We start from the raw sequence: 18,381 nt of genomic DNA, 5'->3' as shown, positions 1-18,381 counted from the left end.
CCCCCTCTCCCCCCACAGTCAAATCAGGAACAGTACTGATGTAAACATCTCAAGCGTAAGCATCTCATTAGCTAGATCTGTATCTCCTTTAAAAGAAAATACTCCACATATATGGAGTTGCTGGTTCCTGATAGGAAAAAAATACACATTTTAATAATTGTGCAATGAGAAACTGCTTAAGTACACATTGCAGATCAGTGCCAGCAGTATCCAGGGACTTGAGGAAAAGAACAGTAAACACCTGGTTTCCAGGCATACAATCCCCTCCCCTGCCCCATAGAAGCCAATATTTCTGACCTTGCCAGTACTTCTGCCCTCCGCCTGAAGCTTCTGCTGGGCCCCTGGGCAGGTACTCTGCAGTGACCTCACAGCTGCAGCTACTGCCCCTTCTGAGGGCTCCTGGCCAGAAGGCATGGATGCCCGGCACCGACTCGGACTGCCACAATTAGTCCCTCTTTCTCCTTCAGACCTCTGAAGCAGCTGGGCAGAGGTGGGGAGCTTGAACTTAGCCACCAACAAATTGTCTGCCGCTGCAAGGTGAAGTCTTGCACCAGAGCTGTCTGGACTTTGCATCTTATCCACCTTTCCAGCAGGGCTGCTGTGGATTCCCAAGCTTTTCTTGTGCTTCTCCACATTGCTCCATATGGCCTGCAGCTCCTCTTCCTCCTCTTCAAACAACTCGTGGGCAGGGTGACAAGCCTCCAGCAACTTTGGCCCTTTAGTCGTGCTTCCTCCAGGAGCCGGGACAAGAGGGTCCAGCCCTGAGGGTGTTGGGGTGCCTAGTTCACATTCAAATACAGACAGCTTGGCAGGAGATTTGACCCCCAGGTGGAGGAACGAGGGCGAGGTTCTCACACAGCTTCCCTTTTCTTCTGCCCCATTCACAGCAGGGTTCTTAGCTTTGGCTATACTGGAAACTGCATCGGAGCTGCCCGTGTGCTTAGCAGGTAAGGGCTTCAGCTTCACCCGGGATGCTTCTCTGACTTTATGGTCAGCCGGACCCTTTACCTGCGCCTCTTTGGAGCTGCCAGTTGTACCCAGTGAGGTAGCTAGTCTGTCCCACTCTATACCTATCTGCTCGTGCAGGACACTAATGCGGGATAGCCGGTTCTGCTTGAAATCCAGGAAGTCGTCACTGGGACTGCTCTGGCTATTCGGACTCTGCCTGTCTTCTCCACAAAGAGCAACGAAGCAGGCCTTCTGCCTGCTGTAGCTTGGGTTGATGCTCACCTCTTCAAACCATGTGCCTCCCTTACCCTGGGGAAGCTTGTCACGAGCGTCTTCAGGCCTGAGGGGCCTCTGGTGCATGACTGGCTGCCCTCCGAGCATCCTCTTTTGCAGGCTACTACCAACTTCCTGCACTTTTGCCCCAGCTGGGCTGCTCTGAGCTCCCTGGCAGGCCTGGCTTATTCCCTTCCTTCCTGCTGCTCCCTCTTTTGCTACTCTGATGGTTTCATGGATATTCCTTAGGACTGTGGGGTCCTTGGGGAGCTCCAGGCTCAGGACAGAACCGAGAGAAAGATGCTGGCATGTGTTGTTCATCCGCTCTGCCAGTGACGGGGGGCTGTTGAGACCTCTGCTCTCTCTTGAGAACACATGACATCCAGATACTTCCCTAACCGAGTCACATTCAGCGTCAATAGCCCGTGCCAATGGGTTCTTCACATAGTCTGTCAACTCTCTACAGGGTGCTGGGCACTCTGCCTGCAAGGCCTGTGCCCTCCTGTTACCCTTTGGGGGCCAGGTGCTACTAGTGCTGCTCCTCTCCCCTTGCCCTGCCTGCAGGTCGTTTGGTTCGGTTCCCATGATCCCTTGCAAGGTGAGTAGCTGGGCATCTTCTGCCTCCACTCTGCCTTTTCTCTTCAGGCTCCTTAAGAAGCAGCTGGAGCTGATCTTGGGCAAGGTGTGGAAGGCTGAGGTGCCCCACCCAGGACTGGGAAATGGGGAAGAGGGAGCTCCGGGAGGCGTTTGCTTAGCAGGCCGCAGCATAGTAGAGCTTCCACAAACCACGCCTGCATCTCTGTCTCCCTCTTTCTCCTTCACGTGCAAATAGGTGCTCACCTGCGGAAAGAGTAAGACCCAATGAGGAGCACTCTTCAAATTGCACAAGGTCACTGGAGCCTAAACCTACCTATTTTGGATGCCACAGCAGCAAACTGACATGCACTAGCACATGCTCCTTTCAACTCAGCGAGTATACATGCATGCATGTTCATTAATCGTAGCAGACACTAAGGTAGACTGCCCACAACGGGTTCCAGGATGTTAGGATCACTTTAGTTCAATCCTAGGGAGTGGCAACAAAACTTCTGGCTTACCATGATTCCAAGCTTACTACTGGAGACAACCCAACTCTGCTGGGCTTTCCAGAAGGGGCACACTGCCAACTTGCAAGGCTGCTAGATGCACCCCACTCTACTTCAGGATAGATGATGCAGCCTGAAAAGAGGCTACAAAACTCAGTATGAAATATTGCAGTAGAAACTGAAGAGCCCAGCATGATTGGGGGGTGGGTACCATGATAGCAGCTATGGGCTGTGCTACAGTTGAGGCCAGCTCAGGGCCAAATGAAATGTGCATTAAGAATCTTACATTGTATGGTTTGAGATTGCATGTGGTGCAGGTTGCATGTATGAATGCTCCTTGTAAAAAACAAAGAAACCCTTCGTCTACATAGAAAGCTATCACAACAGGAAGAGAACTGGGCTTAAATAAACCCTTAGGCAGGGACTCAGCCAATACATAGAACGCATGCTTGCAGAATGCATGTAGAAGATTCTGGGTTCCTTTTGCAGCCTCTTCAGAAAAATCTGAGAAAACTCCAGTCTGAAATCTGGAATAGCCACTGCCTTTCAGAGCAGACAATCCTGAAATAGAAAGATTAGTGATCTGACTGTATAAGGCCTCTATAAGATCTGGCTCTATAAAGTATAAGGCTTTAAGTTTGTATGAGCTCCTTGATGTACCAGGGGTATTCTGTGCACATGAATCAGCTCTCAGTATAACAGGAATCCCCTTCCTGCAACAGCTGCAGGAGATGTCTAGAAGTTTAATTCAGGAATTATTACTGTACACCGTAGAGGCTGATGTTCCTTTCCCTTCATGATTGGCAGCTGACTTTCTAAATGAATACACTTTACAGCCCTGAAATCCTCCTCTCCAGTTCACAAGTTGTTGGAGCTACTGTAGCTTCTATGCTCAGGCACCTCGCCAGAAACTAGTTTTGGACAGCATGCCTCAGCCTTTCAATTGTAGCAGCTACCCATCTGCTTCAATCCCTAATTATCTTCTCACCGTGCCCTTTTAATCACAATTGCTAATGTGTGAGTGATTACGAAGACTTGCTTGCTAGCAAATAGGTGTATTCCTCTTCTCAGTTCATCTCATCCCCAAATCACCACAAGACTCTGAATTCTTGTTCATGGGACAACCCAAAGTGAGTGTGTCTTGTCATGTGGGTCATTTCCTCACAGCAAACTAGTTTGGCCTGCCTTCAGCCCGTATCAAGAGGCAGTGCACTTCAGACTCCCTTCCTGTTTCCTCTAGCAAATACGGTAGCTCTTCTGCTGTGGGATATGAATTATTGTGCTGAGGAAGACATCTCCATATTCCACTGTGCTGGCTGCACATTTAAGCTCTGGTTTGTTTGTTTGTTTGTTTGTTTGTGTGGATGGTCCTGTGCATCTAAGAATATTCCAGAAGGGGGGATTCCTGGCAATAATATGACATGACAAGTTGTGCCAGCTGAAATTCTCTTAAAAGGTACAGAATCCACATTTTGTGCTGCACATGGCAACCCTGTGCTTTAACCAGGAGAAGTCACAAAATATTTGAAGGTGTTTCTCCTAAGGGGGCATCTCCTCAGGAGTACAGGTGCAAACACAGAATGCATATTTAACTTATTCACCATAGCCTTGGAAAGGAGAAACACAGCATCTCTGTGACCTCTTAACATTTTGGAGATGCCTCTTAAGTGATATAGGAGAAGGGAACAAAGCTGTTGAGACTCCAACTTCCTAAGTCCCAAGCCGGCTAGCCAGACCAATGGTCAAGGATGATAGCCAAGTCACATCTGGAGCGTTTCCGTCTCCTAATTTCAGAGCTGCCTTTTGAAGGAGGCTATTGGATGGGTTAGTCAAGGTTTCCTTGCACCATGCAACCACTCTCAGTCTGACATGCTTCATCGTCCCCCCACTGCTCCATGTTACCTCTTCTGCATGCTGGCGGGGTGGCCTTTTCTTTCTCTTTAAACTACCCAAAGTACTTCCTAAAAGCCCCTGGCAACGTTTCCAGAAAGCTTTACAGGCTGAGGATTTAGTTTCAGAGAGCTGGATTTTTAGGAAAGAGAGAGACAAAAAAAAATAAAAGTGAAGGAATAGCAAGGGTGACCTGCAAAAGCCAGGAAGAAAAGGGCAAAATCAGTGCCTGACCCATGAAGAGGAAGCTCTAGAACTGCACGCCTGGCGGTGGCTTAAATGAGAAGCAAAAAAGCAACAGAGCTGCTAGTCTCCCTGATTCAGAGTGTCCATTAACATCTTAATGCTCACTGGGAAGTTAGAAGTTCTCCACTTGCAAGCCTTAGCCATTAAGCTTGGCACTCCCTCACTTGACACCCCACTTCTGTCCTGTCTGAACACTTGGCAATACTTTGCATCATGAAAACACTGCCTCCCTTTGCCGCAGAGGCACTTATTTGATGTTCTGGAGATAGCAAACAGCTCTATCGATGCCTAAAGTAAAGGGCAACTTACCTTGTGCAAGGTTTCCGGTCCCATTGATGGTGCCACTCCAACCTGGCTTCCCGTGGCCTCTCTCCCTGCTTTCTTCCCAATGCTCAGTATCAAGTTCACTGTGCCACCCAGACTGCCAGGGCCTGGCTGGGGCACCAGCAGCACAGGGGTCTCCAAGGGTTCTAGGATCAGAGTCTCCTTTGGGACGTCCATCTCAGAGGGCAAGTGGTTTTCCAATTCTTCCAAACTCTTCCTGTGCCCTGGAAGAACATCCAGGGTAGATAGCACTGCAGTGGAGACCGATTCACTCTCTTGCTGTGCTGCTGAACCATTTGGGAGGGAGCAGAGGGTGAGTGGAGGCCTCTCAGAAACACTGGAGTTAAGGACACCATTTGCTTCACCCACACCTGATTCAGGAACTACTTTAATCTGTGAAGTAAGGTAATACAATGAAGAAAGAAATTGCAGCGATAGCTTCTTTGTTCTTTGTTAATTCTAGGATTTCCTGTTAAAATGGGATCTCTTCCACCTAAAGACCAATACATGAAGCTTAAAATTTCCTCTGCTCACGTGTGTGTGTGTGTGTGTGTGTACAGCAGCCAGAGATTCTGTCAAAATGTATTGCTTGGTATGTTATAGAAAGGCAAATAAAAATTTATGCAAAAAAATATACAGGTCTTTATGAGGCAGAATAGCAACAAGATAGATAGTATACACATGGGGAAATTGTGTAGGTATTCCACCAAGTTTGAAATAAGACAGATTTCTAAGCTTGGGGTGGGAGTGGTGGAGGAAGGAAGCTAAAGAGAGAAAACATGAAAGGGGGGGTTTGTTTATAACTTTGTGCAGATGCCCCATAAAAAGTGAGTGAACAAAGCATAGCTATTCCACAATAAATACACAGTGCAGGCCAAGCTATTTTTCAAGTTTAGCTCTAGTATTGCCACTCAGGGGCTGCATACTAACTTGGCAGTGCTCGGTCATGTTCAGCGTGCCATTCTGAGTCTCCCTGCCATCACTCTTACTGCCAGGGTCCTTCTGGGAACTCTGTGCTCTCCAGTGCACCATCACCCATCCCAGCATGCTTTGCAGCTCCTCCATTCGCTCCTTTATCTAAAAAGACAGAACAAAACTGAGAAAGAAATGAAAGGAGGAAAAAAGGCCACATGGTGAATTCCTCTCTTTTCTCTTCTAGGTACAGCTCTCAGTCAGGGCCAAGCCTCAGGATGACAAACAATTGGAACAACTGTCTAGCTCCCACCCACCTGATGAGATGCTTCGCCTCCTCCCTTCCGAAAGCAGTGATGGCAAAAGAAAGAAAAGGGAAGTGAGGTGGGATGGGAGGTTGTTCCCCAAAGGATGCTGCAGGCATGTAGGAAGCTTGCGTATCATGGCCTGCCACACTTACTGTCTCACTCAAGCTGTGTTCCTCAGCTACCAGTTTCCATCCAACTGCTGCCAGCTCCTCAAACTCCTTGAACTTAGTCTCCATGTTACTTTCCAGGTCTTCCCACTGAGCTTCTGAGAGACCGTGGGTACTCATAGTCTCAGAGAAGATCTGTGCCCGAGTATCCTCTGTCCAGGAGCTGGAGAGTCAAGGAAGGAGGAGCAACTATGAATATGGCCAGAAGAAATGTGTCTTAACACCTCACAAAACTGCAGCTCAATTTATCCTCTACCCTTCCAACAAAGCTACAGATCAGGGTACTTACCAATTGATAGAGAAACCTGGAAGAATCCCAGTAAAAACCTATTCTGCATCAAGTTGTCGCAGCCTCTAGACAGCTTTGTCTTTCAAGTAGTGGCATACAGTTAAGAAACATACCATTTCCCCAGGCCTTTTAAAGCAGTATTAAAAAGGTGTGTCCCAGTAAAAATAGTTTTTCTCTCTCTTTGTTAACCACTAAGGCAGGCATCCCCAAACTCAGACCTCCAGAAGTTTTGGGACTACAAAGCTAACAGGACCAGTGGTCAGGGATGATGGGAATTGTAGTCCCAAAACATCTGGAGGGCTGAGTTTGGGGATGCCTGCACTAAGGGCTGCTTCCATTGTGGCAAAACAATCTACACACTAAGCCCTTCCATGGAAAAGTTGGTGATACATCTCACAAGCAAATCACCAGTCTTGGCAAATGTGTGAGCAAAGAGGAGTAAATACTCAGGAAATCTGCAGCTAAATCACAACATCCAGGGCATGTGTAACTGCACCAAAATAAATGCAAGATAAGTTGTGACGTGTGACACTGAAGTTGCATCCAATTTCAGTAAGAGAATATTTGGTGGGGTGCAGCTGCCATTTCAATGCAGGCATTGCTGCCACTTGCCTGGATGGTGCTGGGCTGGGACAGCAGCAAGCTCAGCCCTTCACCGGTGCACCAACGGGAGCAACCACCTGGTTGCGCAGGTACCCCTGCAAGGTCCCAAACCTCACTTCCACCCTGCCCCACCTCCACCCCATCCAGGTGTGTGAATGGGAGTTAGAATTGATGCTGAGACTCAAGCTTGCTGGACTGACTTCAAAGTAGATAAGATGGATAGTCCCCAAGTGCAATTGAAAATAAGGGGTGCTTCCAGATGGGGGCTTAATATCACAAATGGGTGAGTCAGACATTGCAAAATAAACTTTCAAGGGACAGGATGAGTCCACTAAGGTCTACTGACTTACATAATGGCTAAATAAGCTCTGAAGAATTGTCGCAAATGAGCGGCTTGCTGTCCATGAACTGCATTTCCCAACACCAGCTTTTGCAGATCTTTCCAAGCCTCCAATGTTTCACTGATTCTTCTGGACTCATTTGGCATTTCAATCAGACAGCAATCTTCCAGCTCAATGAAGGCTCTCTCTAGTTTCTCCATGTCCCCTTCCAGGCTAGACATTTCACTCTATGAAATACAAGACCACAGGATTCAGGCTAGCAACAGGGCTTTCGAATGGGGAACTCCTGGCTCCTTCCCAATAGTAAATGCTTGCCCAATCTAAAAACAAGCATGAGACTCCCAACTGGCTTTAGGAAGCCAAACAAACAACCAACAGGGCAGTATCATCAAACATCAGATCTATGCTGACCCATTTAAAACAGTGAGAGCTCAGAACCAATGGTCAAACCTAAACCTGCATAACAATCTCAACCTGCAATTTACAATGGTGCTGGGTGGAAGAACAGACTTCCAAGGTGTGTGTAATGCCTGATTTAGCACTCCTCCAACATTGCCATGAGCAAACACTGGTTCTATGGGGTGCTTGTTACAAGCCCTCAAATAGCCTTTTGATCTCACCTCTATCTCTTTCTGCCTTTCCATGAGCCCCTGCAGCTCCAGAAGATCTGCCTCACTCTTCACTGTGGCAAAGCTTCTCTCTGCCTGCATTATGTCCTGAGCCAGTGTTTCTGCTCTGTTCCTCATTGTCTTGATCCGTGAGGTGACCCAGGCCAGCTGAAAAATTGAAAAAAGAAAGGCGACACTGAGAAACAGTTCTCTGTGCTACAGGCTGCTTGGACAACCAAACCAAAGCTGGAACTGCAACAGAGTAGTGCTGGTAGCATTTAATAGGTGGTCAGTCCACCTCTATGAAAGAAGAAGATAGATTTTGTAGCTTCTTGCCCAAATACAATAACCAACACTGAAGGATGGAGTGGTACAGGCTTTCCACCTCTAACCACTAGGGAAGAGGGATTTTTCTAGCACGCAGCCCCTCTTAACCCTCTCTTACCTTAGTTTCCTCCCCACTTGACAAGGCCTGCACAAAGCACTTCAGATTCTCTGTCTTGGTCACTGCCTCCATGGCCCGCTTGCGCTCCTTCACAACACTGTTCAGCATGTCCACTGCTTCTTGCAGTTCCTCCAGTGACCTGTTCATGTCCTCATTGCTCAGCTGTTGAGCACTCTGGGCTATGAGAAGCTGCAGAGGCTCTTGGGAGCCTAGCTGGTTCGGCACTGCCTAAAGCAAAACAAGAACATGAATAATATTGGGTACCAATCTAGACAGGCCACCCTGTTAATTCTCTCACAGATGTCTTCTGAGCAAATTGCCATGATTCCTACTTTACAGAGAAGGAAAGTGAAACTTCAAGAGAGAGGCTTGACTAAAGCCACTCAATATTAATATTAATAATGATGATAATAAGGTAAAGATAAAGGGACCCCTGACCATTAGGTCCAGTCGTGGCTGACTCTGGGGTTGCGGCGCTCATCTCGCTTTATTGGCCGAGGGAGCCGGCGTACAGCTTCTGGGTCATGTGGCCAGCATGACTAAGCCTCTTCTGGCGAACCAGAGCAGCACACGGAAATGCCGTTTACCTTCCCACTGGAGCGGTACCTATTTATCTAATTGCACTTTGACGTGCTTTCGAACTGCTAGGTTGGCAGGAGCAGGGACCGAGCAACGGGAGCTCACCCCGTCACGGGGATTTGAACCACCGACCTTCTGATCAGCAAGTCCTAGGCTTTGTGGTTTAACCCACAGCACCACCCGCGTCCCTAATGATGTAATAGATTTGGTTATATCTTTGTTCTACTACTAATTGTATCTACCACAACATACATCAAAATAATAAATAAAACCATGCAATCTACTAATATAACTCAGAGCCAACACCCAATTTCTAAAAGCAGCAACAAAGAACATGTGATATAACCAACATTTCAAACTAACGAAGACCCAACACCAGCAAATGTAAAAGATGCTACGCATTAAAAACTAGCAGTGATGAAACTATGCTTATAAACTAAAAACAAACTGAAATAAAAGTGTCTTCAATTTCCAACACTGATCTTAAGTCCTGAGTATATTTAGCTGGGAAGCTAATTTCTGCCACCTCACTGAAGGCCCAGATACTTGCCAGTGGATATCAGTAAGATAAGGCCTCAGTAAGCAGCAGTAGCCAATTAACCAACAGTGTCAAGAGTTGCAATTTGTGGCATTATAGTTAGGGGTTCCATGACTAAATGCGACCAGTGCTAGAATGGTGATAGAACTTAGCTGTACAGGACCATTACCACCCACAGTAATTTGGATGGCATACCATACTGAAATCATGTGAACCCAAACAGGAGAGTCACGCAAACTGTTCCTGTGTCACTAATCTGACCACTTAGATACAATGCAGCACAAGGGACTTTTATGGAGATGTGTGTCCCTTCAGCGCCATGCTCCCTCATTGTTCAAACTAGACATAAAGCGAGAAGCCCCTTGCTTGTTATTTTTGAACTCTGACCCTTCTGGGGAAGTGTTGTAGTTCCGTGGCAGAGCATTTCCTTTCCACATAAAAGGTCTCAGGTTCAATTCCTTGCATCTCCAGGCTGGGAGAGACTCCCTATCTGAAACCCTAGAGAGTTGCTGCCAGTCAGCCTGGTTAGTAGTGAGCTGGGCAGACCAATGGTCTGACTCGCTATAAGGCAGCTTCCTATGTTCCTATGACAGGACGGAATTCAGACCACACCTCTGCACATCACCTCATTCTTCCCTTCCCTGGCCCACGTCTTCTCTGCTTCTCACCTGTACTTGGTTCCTGTGACTCAGCATTTCTTCCATATGCACATTCTGCAAGAACTCGGTTAAAACCAGGGCATCTTTCAAGTCTGACGTTCGGCGCTGGAGAGCCTCCTGCACACAGGTGAACCTGGGAAGGAAACCATGACATCTTCCTAAAAGCGTATTTCACGAGAGCAATGCTACCTGCTGCCTAAACATACACAATTTCAATTTGGACAGACAAAGCTGTTGGAGATGAGAGATAGGTCTAGAACAACATGGGCTACAGCTCAGTGGTAGAACATCTGCTCTGCATGCAGAGGGACCTACGTTCAATCCCCAGCATCTTTGTCTGAAATCCTGGAGAACTGCTGCTTATATAGTGTGAGGACAATACTGGGCTAGATGGACCAATGGTCTGACTCAGCAGAAAGCAGCTTCCTATGCTCCTGCGACAAGGGAAACTTAAAAAACAACAACCCTGGCTCTCTCCTCCTCCTTGGTTGCCTGCATCTATTCCTTTGAAACCATTCTTCCACCCTGAAGTAACCTCTTCTCCTTCTCCAGCTTTTCAGAAGCCAAGTCTCCTTCCTACACCACCTCCATACAGAGAACACTCTTTTGTTCCCAAGAACTCACTTTTCCTTCACTCGTTCCATCTTTCTATGAATCATTGCAGCTGCTGTGTGTTCCGAGGAGGAGTCCATTTTCATTTCCTCCTTCAGGGCTTGAAGCTTAATATGCCACGCCTCCACTTGGTTCTCCAGGGTGCCAACCTTCTCTAGGTCCCCATGGAGGTCATCAAGGTTCTTTGCGGCTGCTGCTTCTGGCTCAGAGAGCAAGCCTAGAACAGTTTCTAGCCAACACTCAGCCTCTTCTACCTCCCCAACCAACCGCAGAGCCTGCAAACAGAAAGGAGTGGCATGAGCAAGGCAGCCCCCCAGCCTGAATATGACAAGAAAGTGATTGCGCACTGTCCTCTGCAAGAGAAGGCCTTCGCCCTGAAAGATGGCAAACAACTTTCTTAAATAAATAAGAGAGTGTATCCTAATCCCAAGGTTCAAATGTCTAACTGTGGGAGAAAACTGAACACTACACCACAAATAATCTGTTCCCTACGGCTAAACTTTTCAGTGCATGGATGACAGGCAAGCAATCCAACTGAACAGGAAATGTGACCTCTGTCAGGGATAGAGCTACAAATATTAGAATTGCTAGGGTCTTTTGAGTGAGTCTGAGACTACATGTTACCCACAACTTAGAGCAGCTGCCAAGGACGGCAGCTGTCTCACCCCCTTCCACCCCAAAACCTTTTATTAATGTCTAACATAATTTGTCTCATCTGACGATGGCGTAGATTTCATTTGCCTCCACACTGCATCATTTAGTTGTTGCCAGCAAGGGTGGAGAAACACGCAGTGCCATGAGATCACAGGATGTGAAAAACTGGCGCACCATGTTTACAAAAGGGAAGGACTAGACACCCTTTCCAGTGGCAGCCACTACTCACTGTATCAATCTCCCTCAGGGCCACGCCATTCTCTTGGTGCCGCCTTCTCAGTTCCTCCCAGAGATCCTCCAGTTCCTCAAGGGCATCTTCCATCTGAGGACTCCACCTGTGTAGCTCCTAAGATGTACAGCACACACATGCCATTAAGACATATGAATAAAAGGGCTCCCACTGTGGTGGTTCTGCATATGTGGAACTCTTTGCCCCAGGATGTTCGCTTATTATCCTCTCTGTATGTGTTTGGACAGCAAATGAAAGCAGTTCTCTTTAACAAGTTTTTGATTCTGTTCGTTACTTCATGCTTTGATTTATTGGTGATTAGTTTTGGCCCTTGGGTGCTGCTTTTAACCTGGTAATTATGTTTTAATGATGGGTTGCTATTTTTATGCCTTTTTAAAACATTGCGAGTTGCACTGACTTTTTGAAGGGGAAAAGCAGGATACAATTTTATTTTATTTTTTTGTATAAATAAAATTCAAATATATAAACCTGACTGAAGCCATGTCAGACTGCTGGACCATCTACTCCAGTTTCATCTAGTGATAGGCAGCTGAATTACAGGGTCTGAATTACAGGGTCTGTGTGTGTCTTTTCTAGCCCTTTTACCAGAGAGTCTTTTAACTGGAGATGCTGGGAACTGAGCCTAGGATCTTCAGAATGAAAAGCATGCACTCCATCACTGAGCCATGGTCCCCACTTGCTCAGTTCCCTCCTCAGATAAACTCTAAGAGTAGAAGCCATTGCCCCTGTTGGGGAGGTATTAACAGATCCAGTGTGGTGTAGTGGTTGGAGGTCAGACTCTAGGACCTGGGAGACCAGAGTTCAAATCCCCACTCAGGCAAGAAGCTCACAGGGTGATCTTGGGCCAGTCACTGCCTCTCAGCCTAATCTACTTCAAAGTGTTGCTGTGGGGATTAAATGAGGAGAGGGAGAACTATGAATACCATCTTGAATTCCTTGGAGAACAAGATGGGATAGAAATGCAAAAAAATAAACAAAATCTCTTGTGGGATCCAGAAAATTCCTTTTTCAGGCTGGGCTAGAGGTTGTCACCTGTCCTGTATAATACAGGATTGTCCTGTACAGTGGTACCTCGGGTTAAGTACTTAATTCTTTCCGGAGGTCCGTTCTTAACCTGAAACTGTTCTTAACCTGAAGCACCACTTTAGCTAATGGGGCCTCCTGCTGCTGCCGCACCCCCAGAGCACGATTTCTGTTCTCATCCTGAAGCAAAGTTCTTAACCTGAAGCACTATTTCTGGGTTAGCGGAGTCTGTAATCTGAAGCGTATGTAACCTGAAGCGTATGTAACCCGAGGTACCACTGTATTTCAATGTAAGATGCTACATCCTGTATTGATACAGTTTGTCCTGTATTTCAGGTCTCTTCACTCTTTCTCTTTCTCTCTGCCAAGTTAGGGATCCTCTCCAAATGCATGTGCTTGAAAGGGTGTGTGAAAGGTCATGTATTAAAGCTCTGGGTAGCCAATGTGTGTGTGTGTGTGTGTGTGTGTGTGTGCGTGTGTGTGTGTGTGTGTGTGTGTGTGTGTGTCAAATTCCAGAGGGGCCATCCTGTCAGGCTGCAATAGATTATAATGGTTTGCTTTGAAGTCACTTCAGCATTGGGGGGGGGGGGAATCACACACACCCCAACCGCCTCTCCCCGCTCTGTCATGTATTTTGCCAAAACAAAGGTGGCAACCCTAGGCTGGGCAGGAATTGGGAGCATCCCTGGTGAACAGGCCTCTCTCAGGCCTCCCTTCTTCTTACCACCCACAACAGTCCTAATTGAAACACACTTTAATTCTACAAACCTGCTTAAATACTTGGGTATTTGAAACACAAGATTCCTCTTCATTAACTCAAGGTTTAAAAATAAATTTGTCAACATTTTGCTTTTGATTTCTGATAACCACCTCATTCAGCTATGCTTGTAGACTAGGCCTGTTCTTCAGCCAAGTGGCAGCCTACCAGCAGCCCAAGGGAAGCCAGAATTACTACCACAGTAAGGGAATCTATGTGGGCTGCAGAATGACAAAGACTTGGGGATTTGGTGAAGCTTGCAGAGAGACATTACCCCATCAGCGACCTGGCAGAAGTCCTGAAGGTTTGCCTCCTGCTGGGGCAGGTCCTTCAAGGCATTTGAATGCCAGAGAAGCTTCTTCCTTCTCCTGGAGAAGACAGAAAATTAGGGTGAGGCCATATATTCCAATTCATTGCTTGATAACCGCCACATCAAGTACACATGTGCAAAACACCACAGAAAGAGAGAAAGAAAAAGAGAGAGAGAGAGAGAGAGAGAGAGAGCATTTATACATATCGAGATCACCCTAAAACACAACACATTTTAATGGCTTTTCAGAAGTGTAGCCATATTACTCTATTGGGGGTATTTTTTGCACTTTAAATACTGGGTAGGATTCACCTAAGCTTAAAAACCTCCAAGGAAGGAGGAGGGCCCACCACCTCCTGAGTAGTCTGTTCCACCGTTATACTGCTCTTAGTGCCAGAAAGTTCTTTCTGATTTTTAGTTGGAATCTTCCTTGTTAGTTGAAGCCATTGGTTCAAATCCTACCCTCCAGAGCAGGAGAAAACAAACTTGCTTCATCTTCCATGTGACAGCCCTTTAGGAGAGGGAAGGATCATCTCCTCCAGCAATGCTTGCGCAGATGGAATGTTCATAATAGGGCAACATTGAATTCCACTCTGACAAATTTGTTATGACAGATTCTGCTATAATAAATGTGGGAGTTTTTAAGATTCTTTGTTATTTGAAGTGAAGGCAGTTTGCATTCTATAACCAATAGTGAACTCAATTCTCTGAGTGCAGGTCCTAATGTAACTAAAGCATCCATGCTCAATGGGGAAGTACCAGCAGGCTCACGAGAACCACAAGGTTTACAGAAGTGCAAATATATATATACCCAGCCAAATGAGGATTGAGCATGCTCAGTGGCCATAGAATGCTGACAACCGAAGAGAGTGATAGAAAACCAGGAAAACTTGAATGGAAGGGGGCATGACTGACTGGAACACTGAACTGAGCGTTTTGTTGCAGGTGCTACTTAGATTCAACTAGAAGCCACTGGGTGGTGGGCTCAACCTCACAGCTTCACTGTTTTTCTGTGGAGCTCACAGCATCTACCCATAATGAGGCTGGGCTTAGTGCCAAGACCACAGGGACCCCCCCCCAACCTGTTCAACTTCAAAGGGCCAGCCCCTCTGCTAGGAGTAAGAGATAAATTCTTTTGCATAGTGAATTGTTGCTAAGCAACAAAGCAGATCCCAGTAAGCAACTTCTACCCTCCCCAGTCCCAGTTTCTCCTCACCACTTCCCACATAGCTTTCCCCCAGCTTTCCTTTCCCAGGAAAGCACTATGTGTGCCAATACCTCCTGCTGTTACCGGTGATGGCGTCCTTGCCTGGTGAGTCTGTGTTGCCCTCTTGGCTTCCTTGGATGTCCTTCCATATCTAGGGTTAAAAGAAGAGTAAGAATATATTTTGCTCAGAATCCTGAGAGGTAAGACTCTGGGCAGGACCTTGTCTGAACTCTGAAGTGGCTCCAAAATTATGGAACCAGTTCCCAGAAATCTGTCTTAATCCAGCTCTTGGCCCAATGCCAAGCATTTTGCATTCTTCCCAGGTGCCACCTTGTGGGAGAAAGGGGGATGAATTTGCCACTCACCATCCTCTTCCTCTTCCCCACCTTTGCCAGCTGCAACATTCTTGTGTTAGAGCTTGGCTGAGGCCAAAAAAACTTAAGTAGCATGAAGTCTGTTCTGGGATATTGGTAAAGCAAACAGGCCACTGCTTAGCAGCAATCACCAGTGGTCTTCTTTACTAATTCAGGGCGAGAGAGTACATAGCACTCCTCTCTGCTTTTCCTCACCATAAAAAGTAATTGCACTGGCTTGGGCTTTTAAGCACCACCATGTTATAACAAGAAGGCTACAGCTGAGAAGGCTACAGAGACCCTCCTTGTCTGCTGGGACACTTGAACCACCAGTTCTGGCCCAAGTGTGGCCACCTGAGATTGACAGACTAGTCTTGCCTGTTGCTATGCATCCACACATGAAACATTTTCTCCAGAGGTAACTTTTACCCATGAGACATGCTTTACAAATGGAGGGTGCTCTGAGGCTGGTCATCTACGCACAGTACCCAGGAAATCTTGAGGTGTTATCTTGAATACTTTTCTTACCTCCCATACAGGTTTTCCTCCAGCCTCTCTCCCTGCACTGTTGGACATGATCTTCACTTGCTCACGATTCGGGGAATCAATTGATCTCCTGGTTGAAGCCAGTAGTGGGGCAATAGGAGCGAGGGGAAGCAGAGAGGTGAAAAAACAAAGAAAACTGTTAGAGTAGGGAACAGAAAAGGGCAAAAGAGAGAGATGATAATCATCACAGAATAAATGCAGACATCCTTGAAGAAATCCAGTATTCCAGGGTAGAGTGTCTCAGGCTTATGCACCTAACCCAACTGTTTTCAGCTTTCTCAGGTTGTTTTATTCTGACACGTTATGCTTTCAGCTTTCATTATGCTTTCAGCTTTTGTTGAGAAAGGAATGTATTGGGTAGAGCATCCCGAAGTTACAGTGATAGTAACAGAGCTGCTGGCTTAGCCTTGTTGCTGGAGCAGAGGCCATCTCAGTCTCCAGAGTCCACATTAACTTTGGGTGAAAGTTTCCTCAAGTTACTCACATCAAGGAAGATAGTAAGTGCTGATGGTAAGCAAAAGAGGGGACTTCCCTTTACTTCCTAAACTGTCTTTTGCCTTGACTGGTAGAGAGAAACAGATGCCACCCTCAGCACTCACACATATAGGCTGCATATTCATAACTTTAAAATCTAAACAAATGCATTGCCTGAAGGCCTACAACCTCAAAAAATTGTGATTAAACTACCATGCATAGTACCTTGTTCCAAAAGAATGAAATAGGGGGAGGGGACATTGTCAGGGTTGCCACCTTTTCCTAGCAGTTTTGCTCCTGTGCATCTAATATCAGTAGCATGCAAAGCTTTTCCAGGCACAGTAGATTCCTCACCTGCTTAGTTTCTGTATGCCACACTCCTGTTAAAGGTGCACAGCAAAACAGAAAATGGTAGTAGTATTGTCAACAATGGCTCTGGCGTGCCCAAATTAGAGACATTTGCTAAATATAATCATTAACCAGCTCAGGATCCACCTCATGCAGAGAGAGAGAAAAATTAGGCATTCAGCAAATACCTCAATAACTGCTGGAGCTGGGCCCAGCTCTCCTTCACATCTTGATGCTTGAGAGAGACTCGTGCTACTAGGCTGGGATGGAGGCTTGTCAACTGGGACACTGTCACATCCAGCATCTGGGTGGCAAAAAAGGCTGGCAATGAATGAGTGAGCAGGAGTGACAACTGGTCACTTGGCTTAAATTAACCTGACCCATCAAGATAACCTCACTAGCTATACATATCATATAGCTTATAATGACCAGTAGCCCCTGGTTCCCTAAAACCAAGTGGTTTGTTCAGTCCCTGGTGGGCTACCATGCATCTTAATGGGTGACAAGTTGTGCATGTCTAATCTAGAGACTGCCTCCAAAGAAGATGCAAACGCGTGACAATGCAGGATTCAACTCCCTTTCTTGTGGATCATTCCTCAGCATTCAGGAGCTTCTGCTGAAAACTGAGCTTCTTTCAGAATGCCAGCATGAGCACCTCACTTTGGATACAATCACTCCAGCAGTGGAGGGGTAGGATATATACCAGATGTTGGTACTTCAGCTGGATATCAGTTCTTGAGCCCAGGCCATCTTGCTTAGTTCATTATTTACAGGATGACAAGTTGTTCTCTAAACTAAGGGAGAAATGAACATGCCTACAAATCTTTTCTTAAAAAAACCTTTGCCCACCCCTCACATCTTCTTTAAACATGCCACCAGACTGTCATTACTTTGTGGAAGGGATTCAAGCACATACCAGAAATTTGGTTTTGTGCAATTAAAGTGGATCAAAGCACTCTGCTGCTCTATCACAAATCCATTTTTTAAAAGAATCAAGAATTTTTGTAGTTTGGAAAGTGACAGGAAAATGCACTGAAAAGTGTGGGATGAACAAATGGCTAACATGAATATGTATCAACACATCAGGATGAATGCAGGACAGCTGCTCATTGTTGTATAACCACCCCACAAACAAATCAGAATCATTGCTCAATAAAGACTGGATATACTCTGACCTCTATGTAAGCAACTCAAGATGAATGCTTAATAAATAGGGCATCTGGAGGGGCTCCAAGTCATGTTCCTGGGCATTGCCCAACTTACCATGACCTGACTAGCTATATCCCTGACATCCAGGTCTGGGCTGGTTTCAGGTTCCCTCTGTTTCCCCACTCCACAGAGATTCCTCCGCTACAACAGAAACAACAGGCGTTAAGCCCCGAGACAAGTAGCAATGCAGTTCTTAGAAAGCACCCACCACCTCCTCTTAGAATCTACCTTTGCATGGATGGCCCCAAGGAGCACTTCTGCTTGCTGGACGAAGGCAGCAGCTTCCAGAGCCAGCTGCAGGTTCTCATGGTGTTCCTTCAGTGTCCCCTGGAGCCGCAGCCACCTGGAAGGTGAAACGGGCAGAAGGATCTTAGGAACGGGGAAGCAGCTTAGCCTGCACATCCTTGACAGTTAAAGTAAAGC

General features: G+C 46.5%; 1 protein-coding gene across 5 annotated transcripts in view; it reads right to left on the bottom strand.

Moving 5' to 3' along the window:
* The window catches only part of LOC308474084 (uncharacterized protein), a 41,116-nt gene that overhangs the window by 8,970 nt on the left and 13,765 nt on the right, over positions 1 to 18,381 (bottom strand). For 4 of the 5 annotated variants that reach the window (XM_081000079.1, XM_081000077.1, XM_081000078.1 and 1 more), the window contains 17 exons: positions 18,187 to 18,301; positions 18,013 to 18,099; positions 16,938 to 17,053; positions 15,910 to 15,997; positions 15,100 to 15,179; positions 13,786 to 13,879; positions 11,711 to 11,827; positions 10,840 to 11,102; positions 10,225 to 10,348; positions 8,440 to 8,667; positions 8,007 to 8,162; positions 7,396 to 7,613; positions 6,139 to 6,316; positions 5,697 to 5,843; positions 4,752 to 5,159; positions 4,209 to 4,328; positions 298 to 2,061 (listed from right to left, as the gene is read on the bottom strand). In XM_081000079.1, coding sequence (XP_080856205.1) covers positions 298 to 2,061; positions 4,209 to 4,328; positions 4,752 to 5,159; positions 5,697 to 5,843; positions 6,139 to 6,316; positions 7,396 to 7,613; positions 8,007 to 8,162; positions 8,440 to 8,667; positions 10,225 to 10,348; positions 10,840 to 11,102; positions 11,711 to 11,827; positions 13,786 to 13,879; positions 15,100 to 15,179; positions 15,910 to 15,997; positions 16,938 to 17,053; positions 18,013 to 18,099; positions 18,187 to 18,301 — 4,303 coding nt within the window. The remainder of the gene's footprint in view (positions 1 to 297; positions 2,062 to 4,208; positions 4,329 to 4,751; positions 5,160 to 5,696; positions 5,844 to 6,138; positions 6,317 to 7,395; positions 7,614 to 8,006; positions 8,163 to 8,439; positions 8,668 to 10,224; positions 10,349 to 10,839; positions 11,103 to 11,710; positions 11,828 to 13,785; positions 13,880 to 15,099; positions 15,180 to 15,909; positions 15,998 to 16,937; positions 17,054 to 18,012; positions 18,100 to 18,186; positions 18,302 to 18,381) is intronic. The other variant, XM_081000081.1, reaches the window with a different exon arrangement.

This window comes from Podarcis pityusensis, assembly GCF_964106645.2.
Source record: "Podarcis pityusensis genome assembly, chromosome: 3".
Taxonomy (NCBI): domain Eukaryota; kingdom Metazoa; phylum Chordata; class Lepidosauria; order Squamata; family Lacertidae; genus Podarcis; species Podarcis pityusensis.
The sequence above is the reverse complement of the archived record's forward strand: the minus strand, read 5'-3'. Positions and strand labels throughout refer to the sequence as shown.